Consider the following 12,008-nt stretch of genomic DNA (forward strand, 5'->3'; position numbering starts at 1 on the left):
TCCTGGTATAATGAAAAGGCCCGCATACGTACTTTTGAACGAGGTGATACGGTTATGGTTTTCCTGCCACTAAAGACAGACAAGCTGCAAGCCGCTTGGGAAGGTCCTCATGTTATCCTGGACAAGCTGGATGACGTGACCTATGTAGTGGCCCCCAACTTGGGGAAGTGCCCCAAGTGCCTATACTGGGTCGAGTACCCATTGGACTATTAGGCATGTTGCAGCCTGGTTCCTCCCTGAGGTGAGGCAAGGCAGGAATGGAGACTGGGGTGGGCTTCGCTGGCTCCGGCGAAGTGCTCCACTCCCCGGCCCTGATGCAGAGCACTTCCCCGGAGCTGGCGGAGCCCACACTAGACCCCAGCCCCAGCCTCCAGCCACCAGCCCCAGTCAACAGCCACCGGCCCCCAGCTCCCAGCCCCTGGCCCCCAGCCCTGGTCCCTGGCCCCTGGCCCCAGCCCTGGTCCCCCAGCCCCAGCCTCCAGCCAAGAGCCACCTGGCCCCCGGCTCCAGCCTCTGGCCCCTGGCCCCAGCCTCTAGTGACTGGCCCCTGGTTTCAGCCCTGGCCTCTGGCCTCTGGCCCCCAGCATCTGGCCCCAGCCCCCAGTTCCAGTCTCCGGCCCCTGGCCCTAGCCTCTGGCCTCCAGTCCCCTTCGGTAAGTGTCCCATGCTGGACCGAGGTGGCACGCTCACAGACCGAGGTGGTGCACTCATGGACCGAAGCTCCTTAGAGGGAACGTTGTGCAGGACCAGCTCTGGCTCAGGCTTATATTGGCCCTCCTGGTCACGTGACCAACTGTCTAATTAGCACGCACTCCATACCTGCAGTCTGGTCTGCATGCAGCATCTTCCCTCTTAAAGTGACTGGTGTGTGCTGAGCACAGTGTTTCTCAACCGGTGTGCTGTGGCACCCTGTGTGCTGTTGCACATGTTCAAGTGTGCCTGGGAATCTTGGGGGCATGGCTCCTGGCAGAGCATGTCTATAGCCCATGCCACCACTGCTGTGCCCTGCCTGGCCCTGCGCTGATACCCCCTCTCTGTGTCCAGCCACTCGCCACCACCCCACTCCCCTCCCCTCCCCGCTCAGCATTTGGCCAGTGTGCCATCAGACTGAAAAAAATGAGAAACGCTGGCTTAGCCCCGTCACAGGGACTGTGTCCAAAGCTGTGCTGAAGTGCAGACATGTAACATCCAAAGCAGGGCCTCCGTCCCCCTGCACAGTTACTCTCTCATAGCAGGAGATCAAGCTTGTTGGACGCTGCTGCTCGGGGCTAGTCTTTTGTCCTCTGCATGCTTGCAAATGGCCTTCCTTAGCATCTGCTCCAGTAACTTCTTGGGGATTGAGGTGAGGGTGATGGGTCTCTAATTCCTGAGGTCCCCCCTTGTCTTTTCCAGAGAGAGACCCCACATTGCTCTTCTCCCATTTCTGGACCCTACCTGTGTCCCATGACTGGGTCACTGCCACTGCCAAGAGCCCTGAGGTCCCCTCTGCCCAGCCCTTCAGTGCCCTCTGGTGCAGTACCTAAGGCCCTGCTGACCTGAGTTCACACAGACCCATCAGACGCTGTCTAGGAAGGGGCTTGGTGGGGTGATCTCTCATTGTGGACCAAGTCTGTAGTTGGGAGAGAGGCCAGACAAGCTTTTGGGCCCAAAGGGACCTTCCTATGGGCTAGAGCCACAGCAGCTGCAGCCTCAGCTCAGTCCTGAAACAACAGAAACCAGATCAAGTGCAAGCTGTGTGGCACATGGGGTGTTTCCCACTACATCTGTGCCCTGTGGCCTGGGTGAGGGTGACACAGTGCCCCCATCTCTGAGGGCTCCATAGCCAGGAAAGGCAAAGCCCCATCAGAGCCAAAGTGGCTGCAGGGACCTGTGGTTCCTGGTGACCCTAGACATAGCGCAGGGGGCCATGCCCTGAGGGCTGGGGCTCAGCACCCAGGGGCCATGGGGTCCCCTTGCCCAGAGCTGGTACTGGGAATGCTGTGAGGAGGCTCCAAGATGGTGGGAAGGTCCTAAGCAAGGCCCCTGACTTGGTATTGTGAAGGTGTGGTGCAGGAACATGATGTCTGTGCATTGCCCATTGCACATGGTGCAGTCTCTGTCGATGGTGCTGTGCCATTTGCCCCACAAGAACAGAATAGCTGCCCTGGGCCAGCTCAGATCCCAGGTCAGTCCTACCCTGTCTCCAGTGTCACACGACAGCAGAGAGCGGAGGGTGAAGGGGAGTGACTGGGTCTGACCAGGGTCGATCCCCGTTCCTCTCTCTCCTGCAGCCTCCAGGACTGAAGGTCCAGGCAGGTCTGATGCAGAGGCCATGCCCTCACTCCCTGCTCGCTAGCGACCAATGCTTCTTTCCTCCAAGCATGAGTCCAGTCCCTTTTTTGGATGGGGGAGTGTAACAGGCGGCCCCCCCAGTGCCATCTTCCCTGTTAATCCATGCCTTACGTGGGGCACCCTTGGAGTCTTCTTTGGAGTTCTTATGTCCCGCCCTCTACTCGCCTGCCATGTCTTGATGGAAGTTATTGTTGATGTTCTTGCAAGTGGGAGACTGCCTACTGTATTTTGTATGTTGGGGCCTTTCACCTATACAGGCCTGACCCCTGTCTTTCTCTAGCTAGGCCTCCCTGTCTAAAACCCACCAAACAGGGTTTGACTCCAAGGCTCTAGCCTTTTCCGGTGTTTGGAGCTCCAATATGAAGCCTGGCTACCCCTGGCCCCAAGGCAAGGCCACTGGCCCAACAGCCAGGGTGGGCCGCAAGCTCAAGGCCAGGGGACAGCCATGAACTCACCCCCTCCCAGTCCAAAAAACCCAAAACAAACAAACAAAAAAAAATCGCACCCCAGGTGCACCAGGCATCCCCGGCCTTTCAAGATCGCGCCTTCAGGCGCCAGTGTCACCCCAAAGTCCTGTTTCACTCGGCGCCTCACTGGCGCCTGGGCTTTCCACAGCCCTGCAAAATGCTGCGCCTTCTCCTGTGCCGAGGTCAGTGAACCCCCAAATGCTGCACCCTCTCTGGTGCCGGGGGTCGGTGCACCCCCAGATGCTGTGCCCTCTCTGGCGCCGAGGTCCCCACACTGCCATGGGTCCCCTATGAGGCCTCCTCCATCCCCTAATAGCTTCACTCAAACCACCGGTCTTATTCAATAATCAAAAAAGAAAAAAATAATAACTGCCACCAGCCCATATGATCAAGCAAAGCAGCAGGTCAGCTTACATGTGCAGGGTTTGTGCTTCAGCTCCCTACCATTGGCTACAGTCCTTGCTGTGGTGCGGCTGCCATCTCTCCACAGCTTCTGTAGTTCCTGCCTTTGGACCGCTCACCCAGCTTCTCTGTGGAGCTCTCAGAGGCACTCTTTCCCCTTCCACTGCTGTCTCCCTTACTGCTGCTCTGCCCAGGGTTTTTATAGTTCTGCCCCTTCTGGTCAGCAGACTAGGTGGCCAGGCTCAGCATTTAACCCCTTCCTTACCTGCACTCCGTGCCCAGAAAGTTCTGGCCTTAAAGGGGTGGACCTGCTTTCTGGTGACAGGGCTAGTGTTCCCTGTTACAGGGAGTCAACTAGATGCTGGTGTGGGCACCCAAGAGGCCCCTGGTGCCCAAAGATGGTGAAGGGGGCTGGGGCTGGACCCAGTGCAAGATGAGCCTGGCTCCAGCACCAGGCTGTGCCATTAATCCCTGGTCGACTGGACCCCCCACAGTCCCTGCCCCACTACCCCAGCCTTGTCTGCATGGTGGGGAGGGCTGGCAACCAGAGCTAGTGGCAGGGCTGTGTCAATGCTTGGCCACCCCCACCTGCGGTTGAGACCACTTCTGCTTCTGGCTGACACACACACTTCCCTCCTGCTAGGACACATCACAGCGCACACCACACCACGCCGCCCCAGCAGCTCAGCACCTGCTCTGTGCCCCATGGCCGGGATGGGCGAGAGCGTGACCTATGCTGATCTGCGGTTCTCCAAGGCCCCCCCGGGAAGGAGTGTGAACCCCTGGGCGCAGGGGACAGGTAGGAGCCAGCACCCTTCCTGCCCAGACCTGGTCCTGGCCAGACCCACACCCTGACCAGCACCTGTGTCTGCAGCCCCCCCGGCCCCAGGCGAGGCTGATGGGAGCTACGAGAACCTGCATCTGGATGCAGTGGGCAAGGGGCCAGCCAGGCACGGGGCCCAGCAGTGGAGAGGTGAGTGCAAGGCAGCAGGAGCCTAAAGCAGAGCTCGCAGCTGGCTCAGGTGTGCAAGAAGATCCACGGCACTGGGAGAAGTTCATGGGGGGAGCACAGATATGCAGCTCTGGCTGTATGGGCAGAGGGCTGTGGGTTGTGCTTGCTGTGCCCAGGCTGCAGGGCAGAGTGGGGGTGTGTGGCTGTCCCAGGCGGGGGGCTGGGCTGGTGACCACATGGGGCTGGGAAGGAATTTCCCCCCTCCTCTTCTACAGATGCTGGGGCGGGGGTCCCTTCATTAGCAGCTGGGTGTTGGCTGCAGCCCAGGCTTGAGATGGGGATGGGACTATGACAATGCTTCTGCTGGGACCAACCCTGCAGGGTCCTCACTAGAGGGTCTTGCCCCTTTGCTTAGGGTCAGACTGATGCCATATTGGGAGCAGAAAATAATTTCTCCCCTGGTCAGACTGGTATGGACTGGGGGGTTTTGCCTTCCTCTGCAGCAGGGCCGTGGCCTGTGGCCAGGGTCTCCCCAGTGCATGGTCACAATGTCCTTCCTGCCCTGGCAGAGGCAGGATGCTGGCAGTGCTGCATTGGCTGCAGGTGTTGGGGCCAGTCCCATGGTGCCTCATCTCTTGCAGAGCCCCGGTGGAGCACACGGCCCCTGCTCCTAGGCCTGCTGGCAGCCTGCCTGGCTCTGCTGGTCACCACCATCGCCCTGGGGGTCTGCTGTGAGTAGGGGATTGCTGTGCTGGAAGGAGTGGGATGCTTGGCCTGGGGGCAGGGGTGTGAGCCTCTGCATGGGCAGGGCACTTGGGGGGAGGTGGTGGGTTCCTGAGCCGGGGAGAAGCCATACTGACTGGGGTAACCTGCACCGTGGGGTCGTCTGGGGAGACCCAGCACTAGGGCCAGCCCTCGTGGGAGGAGGTAGTGCAGCGGGGCCCTGGCTGGTGCCCTGGTGCCTGGCTGCCTGCAGACACATGCACAGATCCTGCCAGGCTGTGTCCGTGCCCTGGTTCTGCCTTGGGAGGCCTCCACTGGCTCCACTGTTCCTATGGCTGGGGGGGTGGTTTGCGGGGAGGTGTGAGCACAGGGGGGTCCTGCCCTGCTGCAGCCACAGTGCCCAGCTGGAGGTGCCCGGTCCTGCCCCACATACTGACAGCCGCGTGCCCACAGACTGGCAGGAGAGGCAGCAGCTGCAGCAGGCATCCCATGCCCACACGGCCGAGCGCAATGGCCTGTGGCAGCAGGTGGGCACGCAGGAGCAGCGGCTGGAGCAGGCAGGTGCGGCGCTGGTGCAGGCCCAGGAGGAGATGGCACGGACCCGAGCGGAGCTGGCACAGGCCTGGCAGGAGGGGAACCGCAGCCGTAAGGAGCTGCACCACAGGGACACAGAGCTGCAGGAAACCAGGGTGCAACTGGACCAGATGCAGAAACAGGCCTGGGACCTGCGGCAGCAGCTGAACAAGACTGAGAGCGCCCTGGCCAGTGCACGGCCCTGCCAGGTCACAGGTACCCCAGGGTGGGGCAGGGCAGGGCAGGGCAGGGAGTGGGGTACCCCCAGGGCTGGCAGTTCATCAGGACAGCCCTTCCCTGCAGGCAGTGCTGGGCCCAGGCCCCATGGGGAGATGGTGGGGACATCACCAGTGTCCTGGCCCGGCTCCCCCAGATCTTGCACCCCTCCTCCCCTGCTATCCCGCAGCCTGGGCACTGTCTGGCTCCCACTGCAGCTGCCCTAGTGCTGGGCTGTGGCCAGAGCCAATGGCTCCTGGGAGAGCCATGTCCCTGGGGCTGGGTAGCTCCCCCAGCAGCAACCCATGGCCCTGGCACCGGCCCTGACAGCGGTGCGGGTGCAAGCGGCTGTCTGTGCCCAGACTGCTGCCCGGAGACCTGGGTGCTGCACCGTGGGAAGTGCCTGTTCCTCTCCAAGGAGAAGAAGACCTGGCAGGACAGCAGAAAGGCATGTGAAAAGAAAGACTCCCAGCTCCTCATCCTCCATAACTGGGACCAGATGAAGATGCCGGTATGGGGCAGCAGCAGGAGGTGGGGATTGGAAATCCAGTCTGGGAGTGAGATGGCCCGGCAGGGCAGGGCAGGGCGGGCATTTCCCTGGTGTTGGTTGCTCTAGGGTCCTGCCAGGGACTGGGGCCAGGAAGCAGACGAAGCAGATGCGGTTGCCCTTTATATCTGCAGGTGCCAGGAGGCAGGTGCAGGAGCTGGGTGGGCTGGTGGCACAGGTGACCCTGCCTCCCCTATCCCCCTCCTGCTGCCCATCCATGGGGAGGTCCCCTGGCCTCAGCTCCCTCCTGTCCTCTGGCTCTAGGCCAGGCCTGGGGCTGTTTCTGAGCAGTCGCTCCCTCCCCCAGAGCTTCCTCACTGCCACGGATGCCTCATACTGGATTGGGCTCATGAGAGACTGGGAAAAGCACCAGTGGACTTGGATTGATGGGACTGAATACTCAGAGTGAGTTGCACTCTGGTTCGTCGTCCTGGGAGCCCCGTTCATCTCCTGTCACGCCTGTCGTGTGGTGGTGGGGGTTGTGCACGGTGGGAGGACAGGATCTGTGCAGCGCTGGCAAGGGCGGATGTGGGGAGTTTTGATCCCAGGCTGTGCCTGTGCCAGGAGCTGCCTGTATGACTGGCTCTGGCAGTCCCGCTGCAGCCTGGCTAGGAGCGAGGGGCTGCCTGTCTGCTGCGTGGGCTGGGGCAGGGGCTGTGGCCCAGGTAGAGGACTGCAGGGGTCAGACTGGCCAGAATGGGGCCTGGGGACTGGCTGCAGCCAGAGCGGTGGGGCCTTGTGGGGGCTGGGATGGTTTGGGGGCCCTCACATGGCCTCTGTCTTTACAGTGTTTGGAAACTAGTACCTTATGCTGCTTATGGAGTATTTAAAGGGGGCAGCATAAAGGTACCAGAATGGAGGGAGAATAAATTCCCCTGGATCTGTGAGAAGAAGGCTAGCCGTCCATGGGGAGCCACAGAGAGCAACCCTGGGGTATGAAGACAGGAGGCTCCGTAAGTACAAGATTGTGTGGCTATGCTGGATGCCCTCGCTGCAACCTGTCACCCTCATGTTCCCTTCTCCTCCCCTGGCAGCAGGAGCCCTGTGCCCCTATGCATGAGCCTGGCGGGGGGAGAGGGGCTGTGCTCCGCCTCTCAGCAGCCCCAGCTCACCCTGCCCCTTGCCTTCCAGCTCCTGCTGCTCCAGCACGGCCACACTGGACGCGCTTCCCTCCCTGCTCCCTGCACGCAGCATTGCCTGCTCTCCTGGCCCTGCCCCAGCCTGGATGTCCTTGCCCAGCCACCTCCCTCCTGCAGCACCTTCATCCTGCCCATCCCACAGCCCAGACCTGCGCGGGCTTCTTCATGCAGCTGCAGCACGCTGCAGACTCCTCTTGGGTCTGGCACCTCCTGAGACGCCCAGGTCCTTCTCCGTATCACTGCCCCAGTCATGTCTCACCCACTCTGTGCCTGTGTCCATTATCCTTCCACCTGAGGACAGCGCTGTGCACTTGTCCTCACTGACTTGCATCCTGTCGCCTCCAGCCTGGCTTCTCAGTTAGTCGAGATCCATCTGTGCTGCTCTGCGCTCGCACCCTCCAGCGTGTTCATGGTCCTTCTCAGGGTCATGTCATCCGTAACTTCCGTAGAAGTTTTCTGTGCCAGCGCCCAGACCATGAATGGACACGTTGAGCAGCCCCAAGCCCAGGACAGACCCCTGCAGGGCTCCACTTGAAGCCACCGGCTGTCCTGACATGGACCCAGTCTGAATTACTGACCCCGTTGCTGCCCGGATGGACCCAGCTGTCTGTCTACTACGTAGTAGCTTTGTGCAGCCCACACATTTCCAGCTGTTTTATGAGGAGGTCGTGTGGGACCTTGTCCAAACCCTTGCTGACGTGCAGACGCACTATGCCCACAGCAGCGCAGCACAGACGGATCTGGCTGTTACTTTGTAGTAGCAGAAGTTCAATCTTGTTGGACATGGTTTGTCGATAGTAAACCCACACTGGCTGCTCTGGACCAGCCTTTCCTCCTCCACATGCTTGCAAATGGCTTTCAATTAGCATCTCCCCCGGTAACTTTCTGGGAACTGAGGTGATGGCAGCAGGTCTATAATTCCCTATGTGCCCTCTTGTCTTTTCCAGAGAGGAAACTTACCTTGCCTTTCTCCTGTCCTCTGGGCCCCACCCATGTGCCACGACTCCATCATTGTCATTGCCAAGGCCCCAGGGTCCCCCCTGCCCAGCCCTTTGGTGCAGGTCCTGAGGCCCTGCTGACCCGAGCTCATGCAGACCCATCAGACACTGCCTAGGAAGGGGCTTGGTGGGGTTGATCTCTCATTGTGGACCAAGTCTGTGATGGGGAGAGAGCACAAAGGAACGTTTGGGTTCAAAGGGCCTTTCCTGTGGGCTGGAGCCATCTCAGCGGCAGCCTCAGCTCAGTTCTGAAGACAACAGGGACCAGATAAAATACCAGCTCTGTGTCATGTAACACACTTCCTCACTGCGATGACATGCATGTTCCTCATGCTCAGATGGATGCCAGCACCATGCACCAGTCCACTTGACTTCATGGCTTCTTGTTATCTCCATAATTCCTGCTAATCTCTCTCCGCTCTGTCGGTGCTAACAAACCTCTCTCCTTTCCAATGGTCTGGATGTCCAATCAGTCTAGCTGTCCTTTGTCCTGCCGTGCTGCTATCTGCTGGCTGCTCCTAGTCCTGTGGCTCCTATTTCACAGCCCTGAAGGCTGTTTTTGACTCATTCCCAGGACGTTCTATTTGTTTTGGCCACGGTCTTACTCTGAATAATGCAGCCCTGGCCTTGATATTTTGGTAAAGCTTCTTGTTTCCTTTTAGCTACAGAAAAATCTGTGTTGTGTTAGATGTGGTGATGCACTGCACCCCCCACCTTTTCAATCCTCGATCCACCTATGAATGTGCTTATGTGCCAGAGCCAACATACTGTGTCCTCCAGGAATTATTCCCTATTCACATATGCAAAAGGTCCCCAGAGGAGCCCTGTCACTTGAAATAGCACCAAACAAGGCACACACAGCCACCTCCATGCACACTCCAGTTTCTCAGCCTAGGAAACCCATTCACCTCCTGTTGTGCATTTCATGCGGGGAGGGGGATCAGGGCAGGGTTGTGCTTGGTGGGAGGACAGGATCTGTGCAGTGTGGGCAGGGGAGGATGTGGGAAGTTTGAATCCCAGCTGTGCTGGTGCCCAGAGCTGCCTGTATGGACTGGGCTTGGCTCTGGCAGCCCCAGCCTGGCTGGGAGCAAGGGGCTGCCCTCCAGCAGCCTGCCGGCCACATGGGCTGGGGAGGGGGCTGTTGCCCAGGCTGGGCGCTGCAGGGGTCAGACTGGCCAGAATGGGGTCTGGGGCCTGGCTGCATGGTCCTTTTAGAGCGATTAAAGGGGCACGAACTCCATAACAATGAACTCCACTGGATCTTTGAGAAGCTGGCCGGTCACCCCCACAGAGCTGCAGACCGACCCTGGAGTATGAAGACGGGAGGCTTCATGAGTACGGGAATGCGTGGCCACACTGGGCACCCTCACTACACCCTGGTGCCCAGGGGACTCAGATGTCCTTCTCCTCCCCTGGCAGCGGGAGCCCTGTGCCCCAATGCAGGAGTGTGGCCGGGGGAGAGGGGCTGCACTCTGCCTCTCAGCAGCCCCAGCTCACCCTGCCCCTTGCCTTCCAGCTCCCTCCACTCCAGCATGGCTGCACCTGACGCGTTTCCCTCCCTGCTCCCTGCATGCAGCATTGCCTGCTCTCCTGGCCCTGCCCCAGCCTGGCCACCCTTGCCCAGCCACCTCCACCTCCAGCATCTTCATCCTGCCTGTCCCACAGCCCAGACCCACGTGGGATTCTTCATGCAGCTACAGCACGCTGCAGACTCCTCTTGGGTTTGGCACCTCGCTGGACACCCAGGTCCTTCTCCGTAGCGCTGCCCCCAGCCGTATCTTGCCCACTCAGTGCCTGTGTCCATGATCCTTCCTCCCGAGGACAGCGCCATGCACTTGTTCACACTGACCTACATCCTGTCGGTCCAGCCCGGCTTCTCAGTTTGCCGAGATCCGTCTGCACTGCACTTGTGCCCTCTGGCATGTTCACAGCTCTTCCCAGCATCTTCTTGTCTGTAACTTTCTCCAGAAGCTTTCTGTGCTGGTCTCCAGGCCATCAATGGACATGATGAGCAGCCCCAGGCCCAAGACAGACCCCTGTGGGGCTCTGCTCGAAGCCTCCTGCCATCCTGACATGGACCCATTCAGTATTACTGACCCCTTTGCTGGCAGCGATAGAGCCAGTTGTCTGCCCACCATATAAGAGCTTTGAGCAGCCCATGCATCTCCCGTTGGTTTTATGAGGAGGTCTTGCAGGACCTTGTCCAAAGCCTTGCTGAAGTGCAAACACATGACACCCACAGCAGGCCCTTTTTTCATCCTTGAAGTTACTCTGTCATAGCAGAAGACCACACTTGGTGGGCATAATCTGTGCATAGTAAACTGACACTGGCTGCATGGGACAGCTTTTCCTCCTCCACATGCTTGCAACAGGCCTTCCCTAGTGCCTGCCTCAGTCACTTCCTGGGGTACAAGGTGAGGGCGACAGGTGTATAATTCCCCAGGTCTCCTCTTGTCTTTTCCAGAGAGAAACATGGGGTGTTTCCAACTTTTCCACTGGGACAACGCTCATGTCTCTCATGCTCAGCTGGGTGACAGCACCTTGCCCCAGGCCACTTTACTTCATAGCTCCTTGTCATCTCCCTGATTCCTGCTAATCTCTCTTCACTCCACCAGTGCTAACAAACCTCTCTCCAATGGTACTGATGTCCCAGCAATCTAGCTAGCCTTTGTCCTGCCATGTTGCTTTCTGCTCTCTGCTCCTGGTAGCTACTATTTTACAGCCCTACAGACTGTTTTTAACTCATTCCAAGGAAGTTGTATATGCTTTTGCTCCAGTCACAACCTGAATAACCCAGCCCTGGCCTGGACATATTAGTAAAACTTCTCATTTCTTTTTAGCTGGAGAAAAATCTGTGTTGTGTTAGATGTGGTTATGTACCTCACTATCTGCAACCCCTTTTCAGAATCCTAGATCTGCCCATGAATGTACCATAGCCAATGTACCATGATCCCTCTTTTCTCTACCCCTAGGGGTTATTCCCTATTTACACATAAAAATGTCTCCAGATGAGCCACATCACCTGAAATAGCACCAAAGAAGGCACATGCACCCACAGCTATGCACACCTGCCCACAACACAGCAGTGTTAGTGACTGGCTGGAAGTAGGAGCTCCCTTTACTGCCTTCCTGGAACCCAGGTGCTTGTACAGTGGGAACCAGTTGAGTACGGGTCTGCGGTGACACCTGTGCTACTAGGACCAAGGCACAAGGTGTCCTGGAGGCTATGTTAACGCTACTCTGCTGAGCTGCAGGGCAAGGTGTGAGCTGCCAGTATCATCTGGGGCTGCACTTGTCTGGGTCTGTCGGCACTGGATTTAGGAGCCAGAGCTGATGCCTTGTTCCGGGCAAGCACAACCTTTCTCAATGACTGACCGCGAGCCCTTCCATTTGATAACAGGCAAATTGTATTGATAGACAGTGATAGTAAATAAGACGAATGCAAGCAAAGCAAGACAAATGACTACACAGTCCTATTTATTTACCAGTCCTAGGGTTTCACAAGGAGATGGTGTGTCTGGCATTACATGAACACCACCATCTATTTTTATCCAACCAGGGCATCAATCACTTTGGAGATTGGGGGTAAATGCACTGTGGCGGGTGCAGAGATCCCACCTCAGGAACACAGCTGGGTATTAGTATCCCTCCGCTGTTTCC

At 58.5% G+C, this 12,008-nt stretch overlaps 1 protein-coding gene across 1 annotated transcript; it reads left to right on the plus strand.

The window, feature by feature from the left end:
• The first annotated feature begins 3,848 nt into the window (after nt 1-3,848).
• Nucleotides 3,849-9,895, plus strand: CD72 (CD72 molecule). The gene is made up of 8 exons (XM_019518022.1): nt 3,849-3,999; nt 4,075-4,173; nt 4,794-4,883; nt 5,329-5,664; nt 6,027-6,175; nt 6,519-6,616; nt 7,000-7,164; nt 9,865-9,895. The coding sequence occupies exons 1-7, from the start codon at nt 3,906-3,908 to the stop codon at nt 7,148-7,150; spliced, it is 1,017 nt and encodes a 338-aa protein (XP_019373567.1). The 5' UTR covers nt 3,849-3,905; the 3' UTR covers nt 7,151-7,164; nt 9,865-9,895.
• The last annotated feature ends 2,113 nt before the right edge of the window (nt 9,896-12,008 follow it).

The sequence above is a fragment of the Gavialis gangeticus genome, unplaced genomic scaffold (genome assembly GCF_001723915.1).
Source record: "Gavialis gangeticus isolate Ggan-Ray unplaced genomic scaffold, GavGan_comp1, whole genome shotgun sequence".
Lineage (NCBI taxonomy): Eukaryota > Metazoa > Chordata > Crocodylia > Gavialidae > Gavialis > Gavialis gangeticus.

Excerpts from the sequence above, each read along its gene's own strand:
- CD72 (XM_019518022.1), top strand. The coding sequence starts at position 3,906 with ATGGCCGGGATGGGCGAGAGCGTGACCTATGCTGATCTGCGGTTCTCC. Across the intron at positions 4,174-4,793 it reads CGGGGCCCAGCAGTGGAGAG|AGCCCCGGTGGAGCACACGG; the intron begins GTGAGTGCAAGG and ends CATCTCTTGCAG. Across the intron at positions 6,176-6,518 it reads GGGACCAGATGAAGATGCCG|AGCTTCCTCACTGCCACGGA; the intron begins GTATGGGGCAGC and ends TCCCTCCCCCAG.